General features: G+C 41.9%; 2 protein-coding genes across 3 annotated transcripts in view; one reads left to right on the top strand and one right to left on the bottom strand.

Annotated features, from left to right (window-relative positions):
• Positions 1-22,966, bottom strand: part of Syn (synapsin) — a 713,980-nt gene that overhangs the window by 372,156 nt on the left and 318,858 nt on the right. The window lies entirely within an intron of this gene.
• The window catches only part of Timp (Tissue inhibitor of metalloproteases), a 227,838-nt gene that overhangs the window by 180,818 nt on the left and 24,054 nt on the right, over positions 1-22,966 (top strand). For both annotated transcript variants that reach the window (XM_067140974.2, XM_067140973.2), the window contains exons 2-3: positions 7,361-7,488; positions 11,014-11,093. In XM_067140974.2, the coding sequence (XP_066997075.2) occupies positions 7,365-7,488; positions 11,014-11,093 (204 nt within the window). In that variant the 5' untranslated portion in view covers positions 7,361-7,364. The remainder of the gene's footprint in view (positions 1-7,360; positions 7,489-11,013; positions 11,094-22,966) is intronic.

Here is a 22,966-nt window from a genome sequence, read left to right as displayed (position 1 = left end):
AAACGAAAAAGGAGTGCACTGATCACAGTTTGAATCTATTTGAAGCCTACTTTTGAAAGAATACATTCTAAATGAGCCAAATACCTGTAATTCTTATTCGGTATGAACATACCATTCTGCTGCAGTGGTATATTATTCTAGGTATTGCTCTGATCAAACTTTGTAGTACTGTACTTTTCTTTGTATATATTTGGTATTGATCATCCTGTCCGATTCGTTGGCTGAATGGCCAGCGTACAGGCCTTCAGTTCAGAGGGTCCCGGGTTCGATTCCCGTCCGGGTCGGGGATTTTAACCTTCACTGGTTAATTCCATTGGCCCGGGGGCTGGGTGTTTGTGCTGTCCCCAACATCCCTGCAATTCACACACCACACATAACACTATCCTCCACCACATTAACACGCAGTTACCTACACATGGCAGATGCCGCCCACCCTCATCGGAGGGTCTGCCTTACAAGGGCTGCACTCGGCTAGACATAGCCACACGAAAATAAAAAAGATATTGATCATTCTGCCAGTGTGTCTATACACAGATACTGATAAAGTAAGCTGCGGCGCTTATTGAACAATGGGCTAATTAATGTTGGCATGACACGCACTGTTTCTAACTGGAATGAAGAACGTAGATTTTATTCAAATGCCCTGTTAACACTTAGTAGGCACGCTATTTTCAAATCTTGAAACATTTTATATCGAGAAATATATTGTTTTCTACGATGGGGAGATTAATACTCATGTGTAGAATGTCTCTGCGTTTCGAAAAATGACGACTTGCTGCAGTTCATTTTTGGTGTATCCTTAGCGTTTTATACAGTAGATGGTACGGTGCATGAACGAATGTGCATGGTTTATTTCTCTTTAAGAATGTAAACATATTCGTCAACAGTAATAACATGCATAAAGATGAGTGAGGAATGCAAACATATTATGTCTGCAGATGGTATTGTTCCATGGTAAAGAAGTAATCATTGCTGATAAGTTAAATTCATTTGCATTTACTATGTGCTCTCAGTGAATCTGTGTTCATTTACAAGGGCCAACAAATGGGAATGTATCTAGTATGTTATACGTAATCTGGTCGCACTTTTGTTTGAGCTGTTCCGGTGGACATAGATATTTCGTTTCAGAAATACTTTTTGCCAGCAGTTTAACGTCACACTGACGCATTGAAAGTTTTCGGCGACGCAAGGATGAGAAAGGACTAGGAAGGTAGCGGTTATGGCCTTAAATAAGGTACAGTACTTGCCTGGTGTGAAAATGGGAAAAAACGGAAAACTATCTTCAGGGCTACCGACGGTGGAATTCGAACCCACCATCTCCGTAATGCCAGCTCACAGCTATGTGATACTGACCGCAAGGCCACCTCTCTCAGTTTTCAGAAGTACTTAGCACGAGAAAGAGTTTTATCCTTAGGTATAACGTAGGCCTAATGGTATGAACATAGTTACTTCATTATCATGTAACTTACAGGTTAGCAGCCATGGTTTTCAGCGTCGAGTCGTTGACGATGAGAAAGTGGACGGATTCCATTCGATCGAACATAACGCCGTGCTATGACATAAAGCTGAACATAAAACCTTTATTAAACACAGAATACCATATTTCCTCTAGTCTAGTGAACATTTTCAGGCCTTGCAAATCGTGGTCGATTTCTTTAGCCGTAATGCTTGACTTTTTGATCGCATCTTCTGTCTTGCATATTTTTGCAGTTGGTCTCACGCGGCCGAATGATCCCCATTCCAGACCTTAGTCCAGAATTAACAACTTGGTGGACAGGCCACGAAATAAACGTGGGACCTCTGGGCAAGTGTATGACACGCTACGCTTACACAACGGGGCTGGTGGAGTTTCCACAAACTACGAATAAACGTCATTTTATTCCTTATAAGTAATAAATTGCCTGATGGTGGACGAAAGAGCATCGAACGTTCATAGCTTGCTTCTCTTGTCAAAATCCTTTACTTCAAACGCTTCAATTTATGTATTTGAACCTGTGTTTTGGACTTACACTCACTCCAGAATATGGATCCAAACAGGTACTGTAGGTAGTGCACAAAAAATAATTTTACATCCTGAATTTTATAGTGGTTCGTGGTGTGGGTTAATGTAGTCACGTCCTGGTTCCCGAACCATGGGCAATGGCTCAGTGGCCTAGAAAATGGTCCTGAGAGTCGGGATACCAGTTGCTATAGAATGAGAGTGGGCATCTCGAACATAATCTGTGTCATGCCCCTCCTTGTGCTCAGGCGGGTAGGACTTGTGGTCCCTAACCCGTTAGAGGAGAGATCCTCATTGCGACAATGTGTAAGAGTAGCATTCTGATTCACATAATTTTAACCGAGCACTCTCAGAACGATTTAAGCAAGCCTCGGATCTATGGGAGGATGGATCCCCACTCCCATTTGACAGGCGATGGACACCTTAGAAACTACTTGGTGAAGCAATAGAATTCGATGGAGAGCTATCAATACTCATGGGGTTTATGGAAGAAAGATTGTAGTATTGGCTGAGTAAGCAAAGTTGATGCATCTGGATGTGCTCAGAGTTGATGATATTCGGGTAAGGGACGATAACGAGGAAGTTATAGGAGATTGTAAAGTGAACTTGACGAGTGTTAAAAAGGGAGAAGCAGAGTGTGGGGCAGGACCACTCATCAGGAATACTATTGCGCTCAATACAGTTTCTGTTAGGCAAGTAAATGAGCGAATGATGCGGGTAGATTTGCAGTTGGAAAAATTAGGACGAACACTGTCTCACTGTGTTCACCATGTGAAGGTGCAGATGAGGATGAAGTTGACAAGTTTTATGAAGCATTGAGTGACGTCGTAGTTAGGGTAAGCAGCAACGATAATATAGTGCTAATGGTCGGTTTTAATGTGTGAGTTGGAAAGAGAACTGAAGGATACGAAAGGGTGATTAGTAAATGTGGGGATGTTACGCAAGCTAATAGGAATTGCAAGCGTGTGCTGGATTTATGTGCCAGTATGGGATTAGCAGTTACAGAATACCGGTATATACTTCAAGCATAAGGCTACTCATCGCTACACATGTGAGGGTACGGGCACAAAATCAATGAAAGGGAGAAGCAGAGTGTGGGGTAGGACCACTCATCAGGAATACTATTGCACTCAATACAGTTTCTGTTACGCACGTAAATGAGCGAATGATGTGGGTAGATTTGCAGTTGGAGAAATTAGGACGAAAACTGCCTCAATGTATTCACCATGTGAAGGTGCAGATGAATTCAGGAAATCTGTTAGGAATGTGCGGGTTTTCCGAAGAGTTTTCGATGACATGGATCACTAGATGATCTGTAGTGAAATAAGTATCTCTAAGATGGACAAAGTAAAATCTTTCTGCGGATGAATAAGGGTAGAATATTTCCAGGACGAGGAAACTGGACAGAAGTACATGGATATGATTAATGAAAATTTCCAAACAGTGGACAGTAAGCATACAGCGATGCTGTAGTAGAAACAGCAAGGGAATGTCTAGGAACAACTGCGTGTAAAGACGGGAAAACCAGAACAACTTGGAGGAATTATAAAATGAGAGCAGCTTGCAAACGTAAAAAAGAAGGCGTGCCGGAAATGGCTCCAAACAAGGACTGATGCAGACAAGGAATTGTACGTGGATGAAAGAAACAAAGTGAAATAAATAGTTATTGTATCCAAGAAGAAGTTTCGGGATGATTTTGGTAATAACCTGGAAATGCTAGATCGAGCACCAGGGCAACCTATCTGGGCAGTTATAAAGAATCTTAGAAAGGGAGGGAAAAAAGGAAATTAGTATTTTGGGTAAATCGGTGAACTCATGATAGATCTGAGGGAATCCCTGGACAGGTGGAAGGAATATTTTTGAATATATTTTCAACGTAAAAAGAAATCTTCCTGCTCACGTAGCGAACAACTGAATTCATGGAGAGCAGGACAATGATGTTGGTGACATTATTCTTGAGTAAGTGGAAATGATTGTAAATAAACTCCTTTCTCATAAAGCAGCAGGTATGGAAGAAATTAGGCCTGAAATGCTGAAATACAGTGGGGAGGCAGAAATGAAATAGCTTCACAGAGTAATAAGATTAGCATGGAATGTTACTAAGGTACATTATGATTGGATAAACGCAGTATTTGCACCTATATGCAAGCAAGGGAACAGGAAGGAATGCACTAACTATCGAGATATCTCATGGATCAGTATACCAGGCAAGGTGTTCACTGGAATTTTGGAAGACAGGGTGCTATCAGTCGTTGAGAGGATGTTGGATGGAAATCAGTGTGATTTCAGACCACAGATGGGCTCTCAGGACCAGGCTTTCAGTATGTGTCAGGCATCTGAAAAATACTACAAGGGGAATAGACAGTTATATTCATGTTCCGTTGATCTAGAGAAGGCATAGGACAGAGTACCGAGAGAAAAGGTGTTAGCCGTACTGGGGGACTATGGGATAAATGGTAGATTATTAAAATCAATCAAGGCCAGTTATGTTGACTGATGCGGGTTTTCCGTGGTTCACAGAGGGATAAGAAGCGTGTGGGTTGAATGGCTGGACAAGAAATTAACTAGGGCAGAACTTAACATAACAAATTTGGAAATCTTATTTCTTTCCTTTGTTTTTTCTAGTTTAAAATAGATAGATAGAAGATCTGAATGAATAACAGACAAATATTACAGGTGGTTAATGAGCTCGTCAGTTCTGACAATAACAGGGACACAGAAGTACGGAAATTAGGTGCAAAACTTGAGATAATTATCAATTTGCTGATTTACATGGAAAAGAGCATTATTGCTCTTGACAGGAATACATATTTAAAAAGAGCATGATTTGCTCCACGAAGGTACATTAATCAGAAATCTGAACTCTGAAACGCAAGAGTCTAGCTTCGCAGGAGGAAATCAGATTCCTTTGATTGACTAAAAATTACCCTAGACCACATCGGGTGACCTCACTTTAAAGTTTTCATCAAATGATACACACAAGCATTGATCACTGTTCCAAAAGGGAACCAAAACCGAAGAAACATTTACCTAAGAATAATACAGGAGACACAGAGGCGTAATTGCCCGTACTACATGGCCTTAATAGTAAAAACGGCCATAAACAAAATGCAAGGAGGCGAAACACCTAAACTCCTTGTAGAAATTGTTAAAACCCTTAGTTGGCTTACGGCCCGAAGATACAGAGGCTACGCCGTGGTGACTAAAGAAGAAACATTATTGCCAAGAAAAGGTTTAAGAAATTTAGAGTTTGAAAGCTTTAGTCTCCCAATGCGAGGTTTATTGGGAAACGACAGAGGGGTATTACTCTTTGTTCCCCCACATTACATATTTCCCAGTAGGGAATAGAACCAGACTCCTCAGACTTGCCGAAAATTCTACATTTAAAACTACCAGATTACAAAATTATATTTAAAAAAAAGAGGTTGAAACTTTCCCTTCAAACTATCCGCAGGAGCTATCACATATTTAGGTCAATTCTGCCGTTACCTTGTGCCGCTAGATCTTCACCACGCAGGTCTCGCCCCTGCCTCCCGGATCTCATCAAGTCACACTCCTCAACACTGGCACAATTCAGACAAGACGGCCCAAAATTGCGCGGATTTTATAGCACCATAAAGGCGAAGCTTCCAGAACTCTTTACTGATAGGCTGGATTCCTGTACATACCCCTAGTTTAAATTGGCTAGATAACATATTTCCAAGTATGTGATAGATTGATTAAAATCGAGCAGGAATCAGCTGAAGGGTTGACAATTTCGGTACATTAACAAAACAATCCTCAGAACCAGGTTTATAAACTTAAAAAGAAATTACTTTATCTTTAGTCAAGAAGAGGGGATCACTAAATCGGTGGTAGAGATATCTAACTGTAGAAGACGAAAGTTTCTGAGAGTTCACAAGTTCAAGTCTGTTGACATAAGATTGCCTTATAGAAGGCGCGCAGTTTAATCAGCCGGGGAAGTTGTACTCCTGGTACATTGACAATTCGTGGTAGAATTAGTTCTTCGTTCAAGGTACTTACAGGGGTTAGGCAAGGCTGTAATCTTTCACCTTTGTTGTTCATAGAGTACATTGGTCATCTGACGAAAGGTACTAAGTGGCAGGGAGGGATTCAGTTGGGTGAAAATGTAGGAAGCACTTTGGCCTATGTTGACGACTTGGACTTAATGGCAGATTGTGCCGAAAGCCTGCAGTCTAATATCTTGGAACTTGATGATAGGTGCAATGAATGTGGTATGAGAATATCCTTTGCAAGACCAAATCCAAGAGAACTATTTGAGCGATTGGAGATACAAAGCTGGAACAAGCAGGTCATTTCAAGTATTTAGGATGTGTGTTCTCCCAGGATGGTAGTATAGTAAGTGAGACTGAATCAAGGTGCAGTAAAGCTAATGCGGTGAGCTCGCAGTTGCGATCAACAGTATTCTGTAAGAAGGAAGTCGGCTCCCGAATGAAACTCTATTTTCGTCGGTCTCTTTAGAGACCAACTATACTTTACGGGAGTAAGCTGAGTGGACTCAGGATATCTTATTAAGTAACAGACATGAAAGTAGAAAGAATGATTGCTGGTACAAACAGGTGGAAACAATGGCAGAAAGGTACTCGGAATTAGGAGATGGAAGGCTAAGTTAAGAATGAATTCGATTGATGAAGCTGTACGCATAAACCGGTTTCTGTGTTGGGATATGTGAGGCGAATGGAGGGAGATAGTTTACCTAGTTGAATAATGGACTCTGTTATTGAAGATCAGAGAAGTAGAGGGAGACCCAGGTAACGATGTTTAGACTCAGTTTCGAACGATTTAAATATAAGAGGTATGGAACTAAATGAGGCCACAGAATTAGTTGCAAATGGAGGATTTTCGCGATGGTTAGTAAGTTCACAGAGGCTTGCAGACTGAACGCATAAGGTATAACACTATATAATGAAGATGTATGTATGTATGTATGTATGTATGTATGTATGTATGTATGTATGTATGTATGTATGTATGTATGTATGTCAGAATTCAGAAATAATATTCATGTCTATATGTTTTGATTACTGTAAACAGACTCCACATCACAGAATGAATCTGTAATTCCAAAATGATTTCCTTGTTTAGTTCAGTTCTCTTGCTTGGAGAACGAGGTGTATGAATTCGCCTTTGGGGGCATTTCTTGTGTGCAGAGTGTGATTCCAGAAGGCACTCATACCCCTTGGTGATAATTGATATAAAGTTTATGACTTCCTACCTTGCATCGACAATATACTAGCAACTATTCTTTTGTTATATTGAATATTTTAATGATGATTTAGTATTATTTCACTCAAAAGCAAATTTGGGTTTGATAAGAGATATTTGAATTTGTTTTTACAGGAAAATGCAGAGAGTGATTTTTACAATTGCAGCGACGGCAGCGCTCGTCCTGATAAACCTTACGGCTACTGATGGCTGTTCCTGTACCCTCACGCATCCCCAGGAAAGCTACTGTAATGCGAACTTCGGTGAGGGTTCCTCCTACTATGATTTGGTTGGTGGTAGTTTATTACTTTTTTTCAGATTATGAGCTTAATTCCTCTTTTCTGAACTGTGTGTACACCGTTTCTGTTATAGACCAGTTTAGCTTACATATTCAATTTTGTACCTCGTAGACCTAGCTTAATGCTAAAAGTGTGTTTTGCTTCAAATATTAAGATTCTTTATAACCCGTATATTTCTACTCCTCTTCCCATAGAATATTTGAATGTGTTTAAAAAAGTTATGATGATAAATGATGCCGAAGTAAAAAGAAAACAGTGAAGGCATATCCAAACCGGGCGAGTTGGCCGTGCGGTTAGGGGGACCCGGCTATGAGATTGCATCCGGGAGATAGTGGGTTCGATTACCTCTGTCGGCAGCCCTGAAGATGATTTTCCGTGCTTTCCTATTTTCACAGCAGGCAAATGCTGGGACTGTACGTTAATTAAGGCCACGGTCACTTCCTTTCAACTCCTGGGTCTTTCCTATCCCATCGTCGCCATAAGACCTATTGTTGTCTGTGCGACATAAAGCCACTAGCAAAAAAAAAACCTCATATATAAAACTGTAGCCTAATGGTTGATTAGACAACTCCCATTTCTCGCAAGTTGGATGCGATGTACGAAGATACTCATAATCTCAGTCATAAATAATACTAACATATTTATCTCTACGTCGCCCAAGCAATAACATAGTAGTTATTCTTTTGGTGCCATCAAACGAAAGTTAAAGAGAAGAAACGATAACAAGTATTCATGTTACCTTGATGGTTACTTTCTAGAAGCCTAGAGATATTCTACTATCGTTAGTTCTTACTTTTAAAACCAGTTGATTTCATAACAGAGCCTACTGTATATAGATTGGTGACAACTTCTCTTCATACTGATTGCTTTGATTGTCCACCAAGATTTGCAATAAACTGACTGGTACAACTCTCACAAAAATTGCCTTGTTTAGTTTAGCTCTCTTACTTGGAGAACGAGGTATGTGAAATCTGGTAGGTAGTTAATGACGTAACAGTCCTCTACTTAAACTAATAATCACCTACTAATTCATAAGCATGTGCTTAATGAACAATGCAAACTTTTCACAGTAACAAAAACAAAGTTCAAGTGATTCCTTCAGCCCTACGGCAAATGGGACGTGCAGAGTGCGTTATTATTATTATTATTATTATTATTATTATTATTATTATTATTATTATTATTATTATTATTATGGGAGATTCATATAATGGGCTTAGGACATCTTCGTCAGTAGTCTGACATGTCTGGTCAGTCTGATAAGCTGTATGGTTGTGGTTTTGTTACTCCTGTCTGAATTTACACTTAAATTGGGCTATGAAAGAAGAGATATGGACGTGGTCTACATATTAGGAACCATCCTAGCATTCACCTGAATGTGAAGTCGGAAACCATTTTCATTCATTGCTGGCCCTATAGGAAATCTTAACCTGTAACTGTCGTTTTCTTTGGCTAAGGATATGAAAATTTGACTTTATTTCTAGTTATGATATTCTTAAAATTTAATCAAGTTCTTACTTTACCTACGTTGGCAGGGCGTACATATTTATTAACGTATTTTTCGAGTAGAGTTCTCTACGGGTGGCTATTCAAGCAATGAATTTGTGATTTCTTTGTGCATGATCAATCCTCTCAGATTTGGATCGCGAGAGTGGCCATTGAACCCTTTCGCTTTAAAGCAAATTTCACCTTATCTTTAAAGTATTGTCATTAATAAAATATTATGTGAACGAACCAATTTGATCCATTCTTCTTTTTTCTTCTTCCTTAATCCGTTCACCTTGCAGGGTTGTCTTTTCACTCGGACTCAGGGAGGGATCCCACCTCTACCGCCTCAAGGGCAGTGTCCTGGAGCATGAGACTTTTGGGTCGGGGGGTACAAATTGGAAGTAGGACCAGTACCTCGCCCAGGCGGCCTCACCTGCTATGCTGAACAGCGGTCTTGTGGGGGATGGGAAGATCGAAAGGGATAGACTAGGAAGAGGTAAGGAAGCGGCCGTGGCCTGAAGTTAACTACCATCCCGGCATTTGCCTGGAGGAGGGGTGGGAATCCAGGGAAAACCACATCGAGGATGGCTGAGGTGGGAATCGAAACCCCTCTACTCAGTTGACCTCCCGAGGCTGAGTGGACCCCGTTCCAGTCCTCATACCACGTTTCAAATTTCGTAGCAGGGCCGGGAATCGAACCCGCGCCTCAGGAGGTGGCAGCTAATCAGACTAACCACTACACCACAGAGGCGGACTTCATCTAATCTATAAAATCAAATATTTGATTTTGTAACAACATTATACCTAAAATGTTCTAAGGGACCAAATATTTGCCCAGAAAGCATCATTTACACTGAGTGGCCAAAAGTCACGGGAAGGGGTGTCCCATTAGAAAATGAGCCGTGTATGCCCCCTGAGCGTTGCGGCTAGCGGCGGCGTAGCTGAGCAATCTGTCACAGACACCGGTGTCGTGAAGATGGCAAAACGTCGCGAATTAACTGACTTTGAACGTGGAATGATCATATGCGCACGGCGCATGGGTCATAGCATTGCGGAGATTACACGCGAATTCGGATTTCCGAGGTTAACAGTTTCGAGGGTGGATCTTCAATATTACAGAGAGAATGTTACCACCCGCGTAAACCGCCGCACGGGAAGATCACAGGTGTTCAACGAACGGACATCACGTCGCCTCCGCAGAACCATACTGGGCGCTCGGTGGACTACTGTGACTCAGATCACCTGCGTTTCAACAAGGTTGTGTCCAGGCGGGAGGTGGCTCAGATCTGGTCTGGGCGGCGTTTTCATTGTCGCAATTAGTAGGCCCCATTGTCCGGCTGCAGGGAGCGCTGACATGTGCACGTTATATGGACATTCTTTCAGATCATCTGCATCCCTTTCTGGCCGTAGAGTACCCTGATGAAGATGCCATGTTTCAACACGACAATGCGCCATGTCACCGCTCTATGGTGGCACGAAGGTGGTTGGAGGAGCACTTCAGTGAAGTTACGACCATGGATTGGTTCTCCAGATCCCCCGATCTTAATCCAATCGAGCATTTATGGGATGTCGTTGATGCTGGTGTACGCTCCATGAATCCCGCATCAACTAAACAAGACCAATTTTGGGTAGCAGTGCAAGATGCGTGGGCCCTAGATAGCTCCAGAACCTTTTCAACACCTTGTAGAGTCGATGCCTCGCCGTATTGATGGCGTTTCGAGGGCTCGCGGAGGAGCAACTCGTTATTAACATCACATTCAGTGTTTTCCCATGACTTTTGGCCACTCAATGTATACATATTCGAGGATATTCGAGGGCTGTCTGCTAATGCTTCATACTGACTGAACATGTATCAGTATATATTGTGGCTGTCCTGGCACTACTAACTCCAGTAAATTCAGTTACAGGGGACCTTTTAATACAATCACGACAATGTAGTTTTAAACGTGGTAACGACTCTTGAAGTAACATTACAGTAAATTTAATTTTTGTATGTTTCAGTTATTGTAGCAAGAGTGAAGAAATTCTATGAACGAAGGACCAGTAAAGTGTTCAAAATTAGGATCAAGAGGACATTCAAGGTAACGTAATACATCATAATCCTGTTATTGTGTTGTTCATACAGTTAGTATTGTCTAATTATTCACTTCCGGTTTGGAGATACTCATTAATCGGCATAACATTTTTGGTCTGCACTCGTAGGCATATGAGTAGCTGTCTAAACTGAAGGCCCAGGTCATTCTCTGAGTTCGGGTTTCGTCTAGTTAAGTACCGGTGGCCATACCGAATACAGGATTTGGCGTTAATTTTTCTGCATTCAATTCAGGAAAATATCAGTACGGTTGGCTAACTTGTGAAAAGGTAATACCAATATAAATGGTCCGTTATTGGACATTATAAATTTTCCAGCTAACTCATTCCTGGTTGCCAGCGTTTCGCCCTCGTGTGCTAGGTTGGGCTCGTCAGTTGGTACCTAGCACACCTACCAAGACGCATGGCTAGTGCAAACCGTCTCTCATAGTGCATTGGCACTGCCGGTGGCTTCAAGTAGCCTACGGAGTGGCCTCCACGGTATGCACTAGCCATGCGTCTTGGTAGGTGTGCTAAGTACCAACTGACGAGTCCAACCTAGCACACGAGGGCGAAACGCTGGCAACCAGGAATGAGTTAGCTGGAAAATTTATAATGTCCAATAACGGACCATTTATATTGGTATTATAAATTTACTCATTCGGGACAAATATTTCAGATTCCCTATGGGAATCAACATGTATATCATTGTGAAAAGGTGTCAACAAATCTCTTCATTTATTTACTGTGCGGTTAGGGTCGCGCAGCTGTGAGCTTGCATTTAGGAGATAGTGGGTTCGAACCCCAATGTCGGCAAGCTTGAAGATGCCTTTCCGTAGTTTCCCATTTTCACACCAGACAATTGCTGGGGCTGTACCATAATTAAAGTCACTTTAACTTCCTGCTCACTCCTAGCCTTTCCTATTCCACAGGCGCCATAAGACTTATCTCCGTCAGTGCGACGTAAAGCAAATTGTAAAAATAAATAAATAAATAAATAAATAAATAAATAAATAAATAAATAAATAAATAAATAAATAAATAAATAAATAAATAAATAAATACTCATTTCTATTCATTCAACTCTACATACCCACATTGTTACAGAGAGAACCGAACATATTCCTTATTACGATATCATGGATACCTGGAGTAAACTAGGACAAAAAATCGATAAAGAAATATGAATATATACACACATGCTGCAAATTTCACACGCGCGACATTATTATTCACTCTAAATATTTTTAAAAGTGCATTTGCGAAGAACTGAGCCCTATAATAATAATAATAATAATAATAATAATAATAATAATAATAATAATAATAATAATAATAATAATAATAATAATAATAATAATAATAATAATAATAATATTTTTAAATTTCGTATGGTCCGCCTCTGTGGTGTAGTGGTTAGCGTGATCAACTGCCACCCCCGGAGGCCCGGGTTCGATTCCCGGCTCTGCCACGAAATTTAAAAAGTGGTACGAGGGCTGGAACGGGGTGCACTCAGCCTCGGGAGGTCAACTGAGTAGAGGTGGGATCGATTCCCACATCAGCCATCCTGGAAGTGGTTTTCCGTGGTTTCCCACTTCTCCTCCAGGCGAATGCCGGGATGGTACCTAACTTAAGGCCACGGCCGCTTCCTTCCCTCTTCCTTGCCTATCCCTTCCAATCTTCCCATCCCTCCACAAGGCCCCTGTTCAGCATAGCAGGTGAGGCGGCCTGGGCGAGGTACTGGTCATACTCCCCAGTTGTATCCCCCGACCAAGAGTCTGAAGCTCCAGGACACTGCCCTTGAGGCGGTAGAGGTGGGATCCCTCGCTAAGTCCGAGGGAAAAACCGAACCTGGAGGGTAAACGGATGATGATGATGATGATGATGAAATTTCGTATGGCTATTTCGAGCCGGGTGCAGGCCTTGTATGGAAGACCCTCCGATGAGGGTGGGTGGCATCTTTCATGTGTAGGTAACTGGGTGTTTTTGTGGTGGATGATAGTGTTACGTGTGGTGTGTGATTTGCAGGGATGTTAGTGACAGCACAAACACCCAGCCCCCGGGCCACTGGAATTAACTAATGAAGGTTAAAATCCCCGATCCGGCCGGGAATCGAAACAGGGACCCTCTGAACCGAAGGCCAGTACGCTGACCATTCAGCCAACGAGTGGGACATACTAATAATATGGGACATAATAATAATAATAATAATAATAATAATAATAATAATAATAATAATAATAATCTATATAAATAAAATTGTAGGGGGTCCGCTGTCTGTAATTTCTTCTGTTTTGCCAATTTTTCAGATATTTATCCGTTTTAGGTCAACTCAAGACCGAATCGGTGGTTTTTACGTTTCGTGTCTGTTTGTTTGTCTGTTTGTCTGTTTGTCTGTCTGTTTGTCTGTTTGTCTGTTCCACCATCACGTCGAAACGGCTGGATAGATCTCAACCAAACTTCATATTTAGAGTATACTCATCCCGGGGAAGGTTTCGATATGCATATCGTTTTAAAATCTTTGAATACACGGGGGGTTTATAGGAAAACCAGAATGGTTTTTCCACCATCACGTCGAAACGGCTGGATAGATCTCAACCAAACTTCATATTTAGAGTATACTCATCCCGGGAAAGGTTTCGATATGCATATCATTTTAAAATCTTTGAATACACGGGGGATTATAAGAAAACCAGAATGGTTTTTCCACCATCACGTCGAAACGGCTGGATAGATCACAACCAAACTTCATATTTGGAGTACACTCATCCCGGGGAAGGTTTCGATATGCATATTATTTTAAAATCTTTGAATAGACGGGGGGTTTATAGGAAAACCTGAATGGTTTTTCCACCATCACTTCGAAACGGCTGGATAGATCTCAACGAAACTTCATATTTAGAGTATACTCATCCCGGGGAAGGTTTGGATATGCATATTATTTTAAAATCCTTGAATAGACGGGGGGTTTATAGGAAAACCAGAATGGTTTTCCTCCATTTTCTCTTATACTATTGATTTTCTGTAAACTTAGTTTACCGTACGTGAAACGTCTCTTCATTATAAACAACTTTCGTTATGTTCATAATTTACCTTACTCTTCACATGACGGAGAAATTTACAATTTTCCGCTGGTATCATGCTCTGCATTGAGTGACCGACAGACCGACAACGAACCTACAGGTTACCATGGCAACGTCTCTGACTGCATGCCAGCAGGGAAGTAACGTATTGCCATTTTCCTCATCATGCTTTTAAATTCGTGGTTGTTCCTTGGGTAGAAGGCAAGAGAGGCGTCAATCGGCCTATCTGCGGGATATTGGCGGAATATCGTTGGATGTTATAACCGCCCTCGAATAGATTAAGTAATAACACCATTAGTCATCTTCTTATTATTTGTTTACCTAAGAATCACTGGACCTAAAGTTCTCCTTTGTTACCGCTTTATTATATCCATAACTCACACTAGCATAATTTATTGAGGGGCATTTGATTTTCCAATACATTCACTTGGCATTTACATATTTGTCGTTATCCGGCTGTCCTCAGTTATAATCCATTTTCTATTACTTTCAACTTTCTTAACTGTATTATTTTCTTCCTTAATTACGCCGTATGTACGCGTGTGCTACAAACTACTGGATGTATTTCCACCAAGACTCACATTTAGAATACACCTGTCCTTGATAGGTTTTGGGCAAATATTGTTTCTAAATCTCTGAACTGACTGGGGGTTTATACGAAACCGAAACAGTGATTTTGCACTTCCACAAAATATACACAACCAACGTTAATTTAAATCTACCTACCTTGGTAGAAATTAATTTCTAAACCTTTTTCCTCATGTGCATCATTTCGATACGAGGATTAATAACGGAGATATCATTAACGGACCGTTTTTCTGTACAAGTCCCATCGGACTTAACTCACGAGCGGGTGCGTGTAAAGCGTATTCCTTACAACTTGAAAACTACTGAAGACATTCGAACCAAACTTTGTATTTAGCATCCACCTGTCCAAAGGTAGGTTTTAAACTTAAATAACATTTCATGTTCCGGAATGGACTGGCGGTTTATAGGGAACCGAAATGGTTATTTTACTCTTCCACAATATATACAGAACAAGACCAACCTGACGAAATCGACCAAACGTGATAGAATTCCACCTCTAAACCCTTTTTTTCATATGCATTTTTTCGTCAGTAGGATTAGTAAGGGAGATATCATGAATGGTCACTTTTGCATGTTAAGTCCAGCGCACATAGCCCGAAGGGTGTTTTACATGGAGCAGATTCCTTATCTATATAAATCAAATCGTAACGACTGTGTGCCTCTACACTGACTATTTTGGCGAAATTTTCGTACAGCTTTCCGTTTAAGGGGTAATAATGACCATCTGCATAATTTTTGGTTTAGTTACCTGGAAGTCCTAATTTTTACCCGCCTCGCCCAAAATCCAGATTGTGGCATAATCTGCCAGAAGAAAAAGAAGATAATTGAAATTTGAAAAAATTATACGTTTTAGTCTGTAACGAACGGAAAACATCCTAGATTATTACATTTTTCACTTTTTATCCCCGAAGAATATCGAAATATGCAGGCAATTTTAATGATGGTGCAGACCTTCGGAAATTCCTATCACATAACAGATTGCACAATCTCCGTTCAATTTGGAATGATCTACAACCTTGGTCTTATGACTTTTTGCCGTATCTGTATCCCTTTTACGCTTGATTTTTCTCTATTAATCGATGTTAAGTCAGTTTGGAATTTTCACAAGCATAATTCATACTTTCGATTACTTATATGAAATACAGAATCATCATACTCTTCACGAAAATTGGCCCACCCAGTAGCCATCTGTGAGCCAAATTCTATGTATGTAGCTGTCACATAATTATCCGAAAAGTAATGTAATGTGAGATAATCTTACAAAAACGTTACCCTGCTCCACGTTTCTAACTCAATCTGACCCTAGAATAGATGACATATCATAGGACCAGCCATTTAGGGCACTAAATCCGGCGTGTCTTATAGTATAATTCTTTGTCGATATGACGTACGTTTAGTAGCAGTTAATCTGTAAATGAAGGTCTTCAATATTGTAAACACGCATATACTTTCGTATGTCGATCTATATATATTCACTGATGTCGATTTGTAGCGATCGAGAAAGGGTGGGTCTGCTAATGTAATGAGTACTCCCCACACCGACTTTGACTGGCTGTATGAAAGGGCCCTTCTCCAACTCCTGTGTAACTGTCATTAGTAAGGAAGGTCTACAATTGTAATGAATAGTTCGCTTCTCGATTTGACTTGCAGAAGGCAAGTGAGCATGCAGTTTTGTGTAAAACTTCCCTACCCGATTGGGTTTGGCAGAAGGCAAGGGTGCCCGCCATTATAAACAAATGTCCTCATCTAAAATGTGACTGGCATTAGGCATAGTGGCCTGCTATTTTGATGGAAACTCACCAACTTGGTGTGACTGGCAGTAAGCTGGCTGGCAGTAGGAAAATCGGCCTGACATTATAATGATAACGGCACAACTCAATTTTTAATGGTGGTAGGGAATTTGCCTGCCATTATAAGAAAATCTCCTCGACTGTAATCTGTTTGGGAGTAGGAAATGGGGCCTGCCATTGTAACGAACACTCCCAACTTGATTGTGACCGCGCAGTAGGCAATGGGGCCTCCAATTATAGTGTAAACTTCCCAGCTCGATTGTGAATGGCAGTAGACAAGTGAGCCTGCCGTTATATCACAAATCCGTAACAAACACTTTACATTGGAAACAACGTATGGGGACATCCCCATGCTCTTTCTCGGATAACGCTAAGAGACATGCAATTTTAAAACAATCTTATTTACTGCATGTACACTGTTTACTTCGATATTCGAATACAATGTTGAACACCGTAGCGAAGCACGGGTACATTTGCTAGTAATAATAATAATAATAATATTGATTTAACGTCCCACTAATTATTTATGAAGTTTTAGGAAACTCTGAGGTGCCGGAATTTTGTCTTGCAAAGTCGTTCACGTGCCAGTTAATCTACCGACACCAGTTTGGCGTATTTGAGCCTCCCATCAAATAACACTGGACAGAGTCAGGTATGAACTCCTCAACTGGAGTTTAGATTAATAACGTTTCATTAACTTCTCGGAGTTTTACGTAGCTTACGCACACCGTATGTAATACATTCTAAGAAGTTTGATCGACTGGGCAGCACAGTTGGTGAGGCACTTGGCTTCTATACTCAACAGCGGAATGAGAAAGGGCTGGGTCTGGGAAGGTAGCGATCATGGCCTTAATTAAGGTACAACCTGGGCATTTGTCTGGTGTAAGACCGGAAACCACGGAATGCTTTTAAAAGTTGCTTTAGATCGCACCGACACAGATATGTCTTATAGTGACAATGGGATAGGGAAGGGGTAGCAGTGGAAAGAAAACGGCCGTGGCCGTAATTAAGGAAGTGCGAAAATAGGAAACCAGGGGCTGCCTAACCGAGGCGGTAAAGGCGTGCTCGTTTCGCCCGGAAGAACGTGGGTTCAAATCCCCGTCAGGAAGTCGTAAAATTTAAGAAACGAGATTTCCACTTCCGGAAGTGCACATGGCTCTGAGGTTCACTCAGCCTACACGAAAAGTGAGTACCAGGTTAATTCCTGGGGGCGAAGGCGGCCGGGCGTAGAGCTAACCACTCTACCCCATCACGTGCCGAGGTTAACAATGGAGGAAGCCTTTACCTTCCACTCCTCCAAGGGCCTTCATGGCCTGTACGGAGGTGACTTTGCTTTGCCAGGGTTAACAATGGTGGAAGCCTTTACCTTCCACTCCTCCAAGGGCCTTCATGGCCTGTACGGAGGTGACTTTGCTTTGCTTTGCTTTTTGAAAATAGGAAACCTTGGAAAACCATTTTCAGGGCTGCCGACAGTGGGGTTCGGATCCACTATCTCCCGAATTTCAAGCTGACAGACATGATCCAAACCATGCGGCTACTTGCTCGGTAAACCACGGAAAAACCATCTTCAGGAATGAGGATGTTTGGGTTCCAACCCACCAATTCTTGAATGCAAATTAACAGCTAGTCGTATCGAGAAGCCAACTTGCTTGCTGATTCGTTGGTTCATGAGTGATAGTTCATTGCATTTCATCTCCTGTATTGTGACCGTTCACGGTACTGTAGATAGCATATCGTGACACCCTGTAATAATAATATGCCGTTTGCCGCGTCATTCTATGATGATTAGTCGCATAAATAACAGACTCTAGCACTACACGGGACACGAACGACGCGCTACTGCTTCGGAGGACGAAAGTCTCTTTGCGCGTAATGACCAAATAGAGTCATACGCTAGCCAGCAATTAGAATGTCTCTCTCTCTTGTGGGAGTGAGTTGGAAGAGGCAAAAATCATGTGACAACCAGTGGGCTGTACTTAATAAGTCGGGTTAACGTAGGGAGACGTAATTCTCTAAATATTTGTTGGTGTATTCAGTGATACCAACCAGAAACATTCACTTGTTTCAAAATTTTCGACGGAAAGAATAATAATATTAATCACGTGACCCTTGACATAAGCACCCAATATTCATAAATAAGAGCTCGTCATAATCATAGAATTTTTAGTTAATTATGATAGCAAAACATATTCCAATTAATCAACATATCATTAATTACGTGATCTGGATCGGTGCGGAGAATTACGGAACGTCGTCATGAGTCTGGCGAGGCGAGCCTATGTTGAATTTCGCCAAGACGCAAAGTCAACCATTGCACAAGTACTAGGTGACGCTTTGATGGTTATGATCAAACCTCCGATCCTACGAGAATAAGATTCGATCAGTAAGATTTAGAAGGTTAGAGCTATCTTTTGATATGCAAATCAACACCGACAAACGGTTATTACCGGAGTGATTTCCGACAAGTATGCGTGGTTAATTCCCACCCTCGATTTTATCCCTCTTCAGCATAAAAGAAGTTGGGTTGACGACTATTTTATCGTTACCTACTGTGCTCTCGGACTATTCTGACGTGTCATTGTTCGTACGGTCAGCGAAGTGGTGCAACATTTTCATGTGTGGTGTAGTGCCACGTTTGTAAGATATAAGTAGTGGAAATACTGTGTAAATTGTTATTTGAGTGCATTAATTATTGACGTGCCACAGATTGTGAAGAATTCGTATATTTACGATATTCTGTACTATGATGTAATCATCGAAGTTAGTGAACCAGGAATAATCCACCTACATCTCAGCTACTTTTATACAGGGTGTTAGGTGTATACGTGCAGATATTAAGCTAGTCGGCTAAGAAAAATACATCTCATAATATATGCTATGTACTTTTTACCTTGGCCTATTAGTTTGCCCATAACTGAGCCAAATATTTCAGGACCTAATGTGTTTTGAACGGCCGTAGCATGATACGCCGGTGATGTCATTCTGTCCACGCGCAGCGGAAGTACAGTAGCCGAGTATAGGGCTTGTTGAACCTGTTTCTTATCGCAGGCCAACACATGTTGTTGTGCACTTCCCCTAAAGGCTTGGCAAGTAGAAGAGGATGACTCACGTGCCAGGTCACTTGCTGTACTCGAAAACCGGTGTAGGGTACTCTGTGTGAAAAGTACACAGAATCCTTACAGTGACGTCGATGATCCGTACAAGCACATACGTGCGAATCAAGTGTTGTGTATTTGTGTGCGATTTTTAAGACGTCAATGGCATTACTCAGTGATCCAAGCTGACAAAATGAAAGGAAATGGTTAATAAGTAAATGAAAATGGGCGCAACATTTCTGTGCTGTTATTGCGACAGTCTACGATGAATTTCTGACAATAGACAATGCGGGTTGTCTCTGCTTATTCATAAACTTTTTAGGTCATTGAAAGGACGGTGGACACTGAAAGAAAAGGCTATAAGTATTCAGTGAAATTGTTATTAATGAGACAAATTTCAAAAACCGTAGTTGCATCCATCATGAACATTGCTCGAAGGAAAAAGACCTACTGTGGAATTGCCGCCGGGCATTTCTAATAGAAGGCTTATTCTTCTTTTTCCTAATCTGTTTACCCTCCAGGGTTGGTTTTTCATGGGACTCAGCAAGGGATCCCACCTTTACCGCCTCAAGGGTAGTGTCCTGGAGCGTGAGACATTGGATCGGGGATACAACTGGGGAGAATGACCAGTACCTCACCCAGGCGGCCTCACCTGCTATGCTGAACAGGGGCCTTGCTGGGAAATGGGAAGATTGGAAAGGATAGACAAGGAAGAGGGAAGGAAGCGGCCGTGGCCTTAAGTTAGGTACCAACCCGGCATTTGCCTGGAGAAGGGGGGAACTACGGGAAACAACTTTCAGGATGGCTGAGGTGGGAATCGGACCACCTCTACTCATTTGACCTCCCGAGGCTAAGTGGACCCCGTTCCAGCCCTCGTACCACTTTTCAAATTTCTTGTCAGAGCTGGAAATCGAACCCGAGCTTCGGGGGTGGCAGCTAATCACACTAACCACTGCACCACAGAGGCGGACGGAAGGCTTATTACTGAACAGTAAGTACCGATAGGTAAAATGATGACTGTAATGGACCCGTTTAATTAGAACTTCCGTAAAAATAATATTACTACTACTAATAATAATAATAATAATAATAATAATAATAATATCTTTACGTTCCACTAACTAATTTTCACGGTTTTCGGAGACGCTGAAATGCCAAAATTTTTTTATCGCAGTATTTTTTTAATGCAAATAAATCTACAGACACGAGACTGACGTATTTGAGCACCTTCAAATACCACCGGACTGAGCCAAGACCAAGCCTCCCAAGTTGGGTTCAGAAGGCCAGCACTTTACGCAGTGCTGCACCAATCATCTTGCCGGGCTGAGAGGCTCAGACGGTTGAGGCACTGGCCTTCTGAGTCCAGTCTTGACAAGGTGCTCAAATACGTCAGCCTTGTGTCAGTAGATTTACTGGTACGTGAAGAACTCCTATGGTACTAAATTCCTGCAAATCCGCGTCTCCGAAAACCGTGAAAAGTAGTTAGTGGGACGTAAAGCCAATGACATTATTATCATCATCTTACCTGCACAGTTCATAGGGGTATCTTACCTGGAGTTCCTCATAGGTACGTTATTAGAGCTTTCAGAGGACGCTCCGTTTCGACTACGCCGAAACATGTGGTTTTTACACGATGGTCCACCACCTGATATAAGCCGCTTACTGCGTGATCATTTGGATCAGTCCTTTGGTCTATGGCGAATAGGACGACATGGACCCATCAATTGGCCCGCCAGATCTCCAATGGATATTACGGAAGACTGGATTCAGAGAAGTGATTTTCTTTTGTTAGTTGCTTTACGTCGCACCAACACAGAGAGGTCTTATGGCGACAATCGGACAAGAAAGGCCTAGGAATGGTAAGAAAGTGGTCGTGGCCTTAATTGAGGTTCAATCCCCGCAATGCCTGGTGTAAACTTGGGAAACCACGGAAAACCATCTTCAGGGCTGCCGACATTGGGGTTCGAAGCCCCAATCTCCCGGATGCGAGCTCACAGCTGTGCGCTCCTAACCGCATGGCCAACTTCCCGGGTACGGAGAAGTGAAGCCTGCAGAGTAGTCCAGGGAGGTCACTTGAACAATTGCTACGTGTTTCACATTGGTATGTCAGATGTTACACCATTTCTGCAGCGTATTGAATTGGGAGTTCAGTTCTCAATCGATGTAGTATTTTGAGTCTCGATAGTTCGATATTTTCATAAATCCGAGCAGAAAAATTGAAGTACCGGTAACAAAAATAATAAATCTAGAGTTTCAGTTCGCGATTGCCTTGTACGTGGCGCAAGCTGAACACAACACACGGAAGACGTGCTTGTTAAAACGCTAGATATTGACCTTGAACACAGCATGGCAGTTCTTCATTCTACACTGTACTGGTTTGGGTACATTGCGTGTGTGTGTCTGTTGATGTGCATGTTTGATGTTTATACACAAAACCTGTTTGTCACACTTTGTCCTCTAGTGCTAACCACAATACGAAGATACACCTGACTCATCGCAAAGAGACCTGGTTCTGGTCTTACGCATACTATCCTGTAGTAAACTACTGCGAGCGATGTAGGCACGGGTGAAGTACATTTCATCTTGTTTCCTCCTACACCACGCATATTTTACTATTTTCTTCCCTGCCATTCAGCTCCTAATGACTTGTTAATAATAATACCGGTAATGTTATTTGCTTTACGTCCCACTAACTACTCTTACTGTCTCTGGAGGCGCTGAGGTGCTGTCATTTAGTCTCGCAGGAGTTCTTTTTACGCGCCAGTAAATCTACCGACACGAGGCTGACTTATTTGAGCTTCTTCGAATACCATCGGACTGAGCCAAGATCGAGCCTGCCAAGTTGGGGTCAGAAGGCCAGCGCCTCAACCCCGTCTGAGCCACTCTGCCGGCAGCAAAAAATATTATTATTATTATTATTACCGGGCGAGTTGGCCGTGCGGATGGAGACGCATGGCTGAGAGCTTGCATCCCGGAGATGATGGGTTCGAATCCCACTGTCGGCACCCCAGAAGATGGTTTTCCGTGGCTTCCCATTTTCACACCAGGCAAATGCTAGGGCTGTACTTTAATTAAGGCTACGGCCGCCTCCTTCCAACTCCTAGGCCTTTGCTATCCCATCGTCCTATAAGACCTATCTGTATCGGTGCGTCGCACCGACACAGATAGGTTTTATGGCGACAGATATAACTAAGGACTAGGATCGGGAAGGAAGCAACCGTGGTCTTAATTAAGGCACAGCCCTAGCATTTGCCTAGTGTGAACATGAAAAACCACGGAAAATCATCTTTAAAGCTGCCGACAGAGGGATTCGAAGCCAGTACATCCC

Source organism: Anabrus simplex, chromosome 2 (genome assembly GCF_040414725.1).
Source record: "Anabrus simplex isolate iqAnaSimp1 chromosome 2, ASM4041472v1, whole genome shotgun sequence".
Lineage (NCBI taxonomy): Eukaryota > Metazoa > Arthropoda > Insecta > Orthoptera > Tettigoniidae > Anabrus > Anabrus simplex.
Note: the sequence above shows the minus strand (reverse complement) of the source record. Positions and strands in the feature narration are given on the sequence as shown.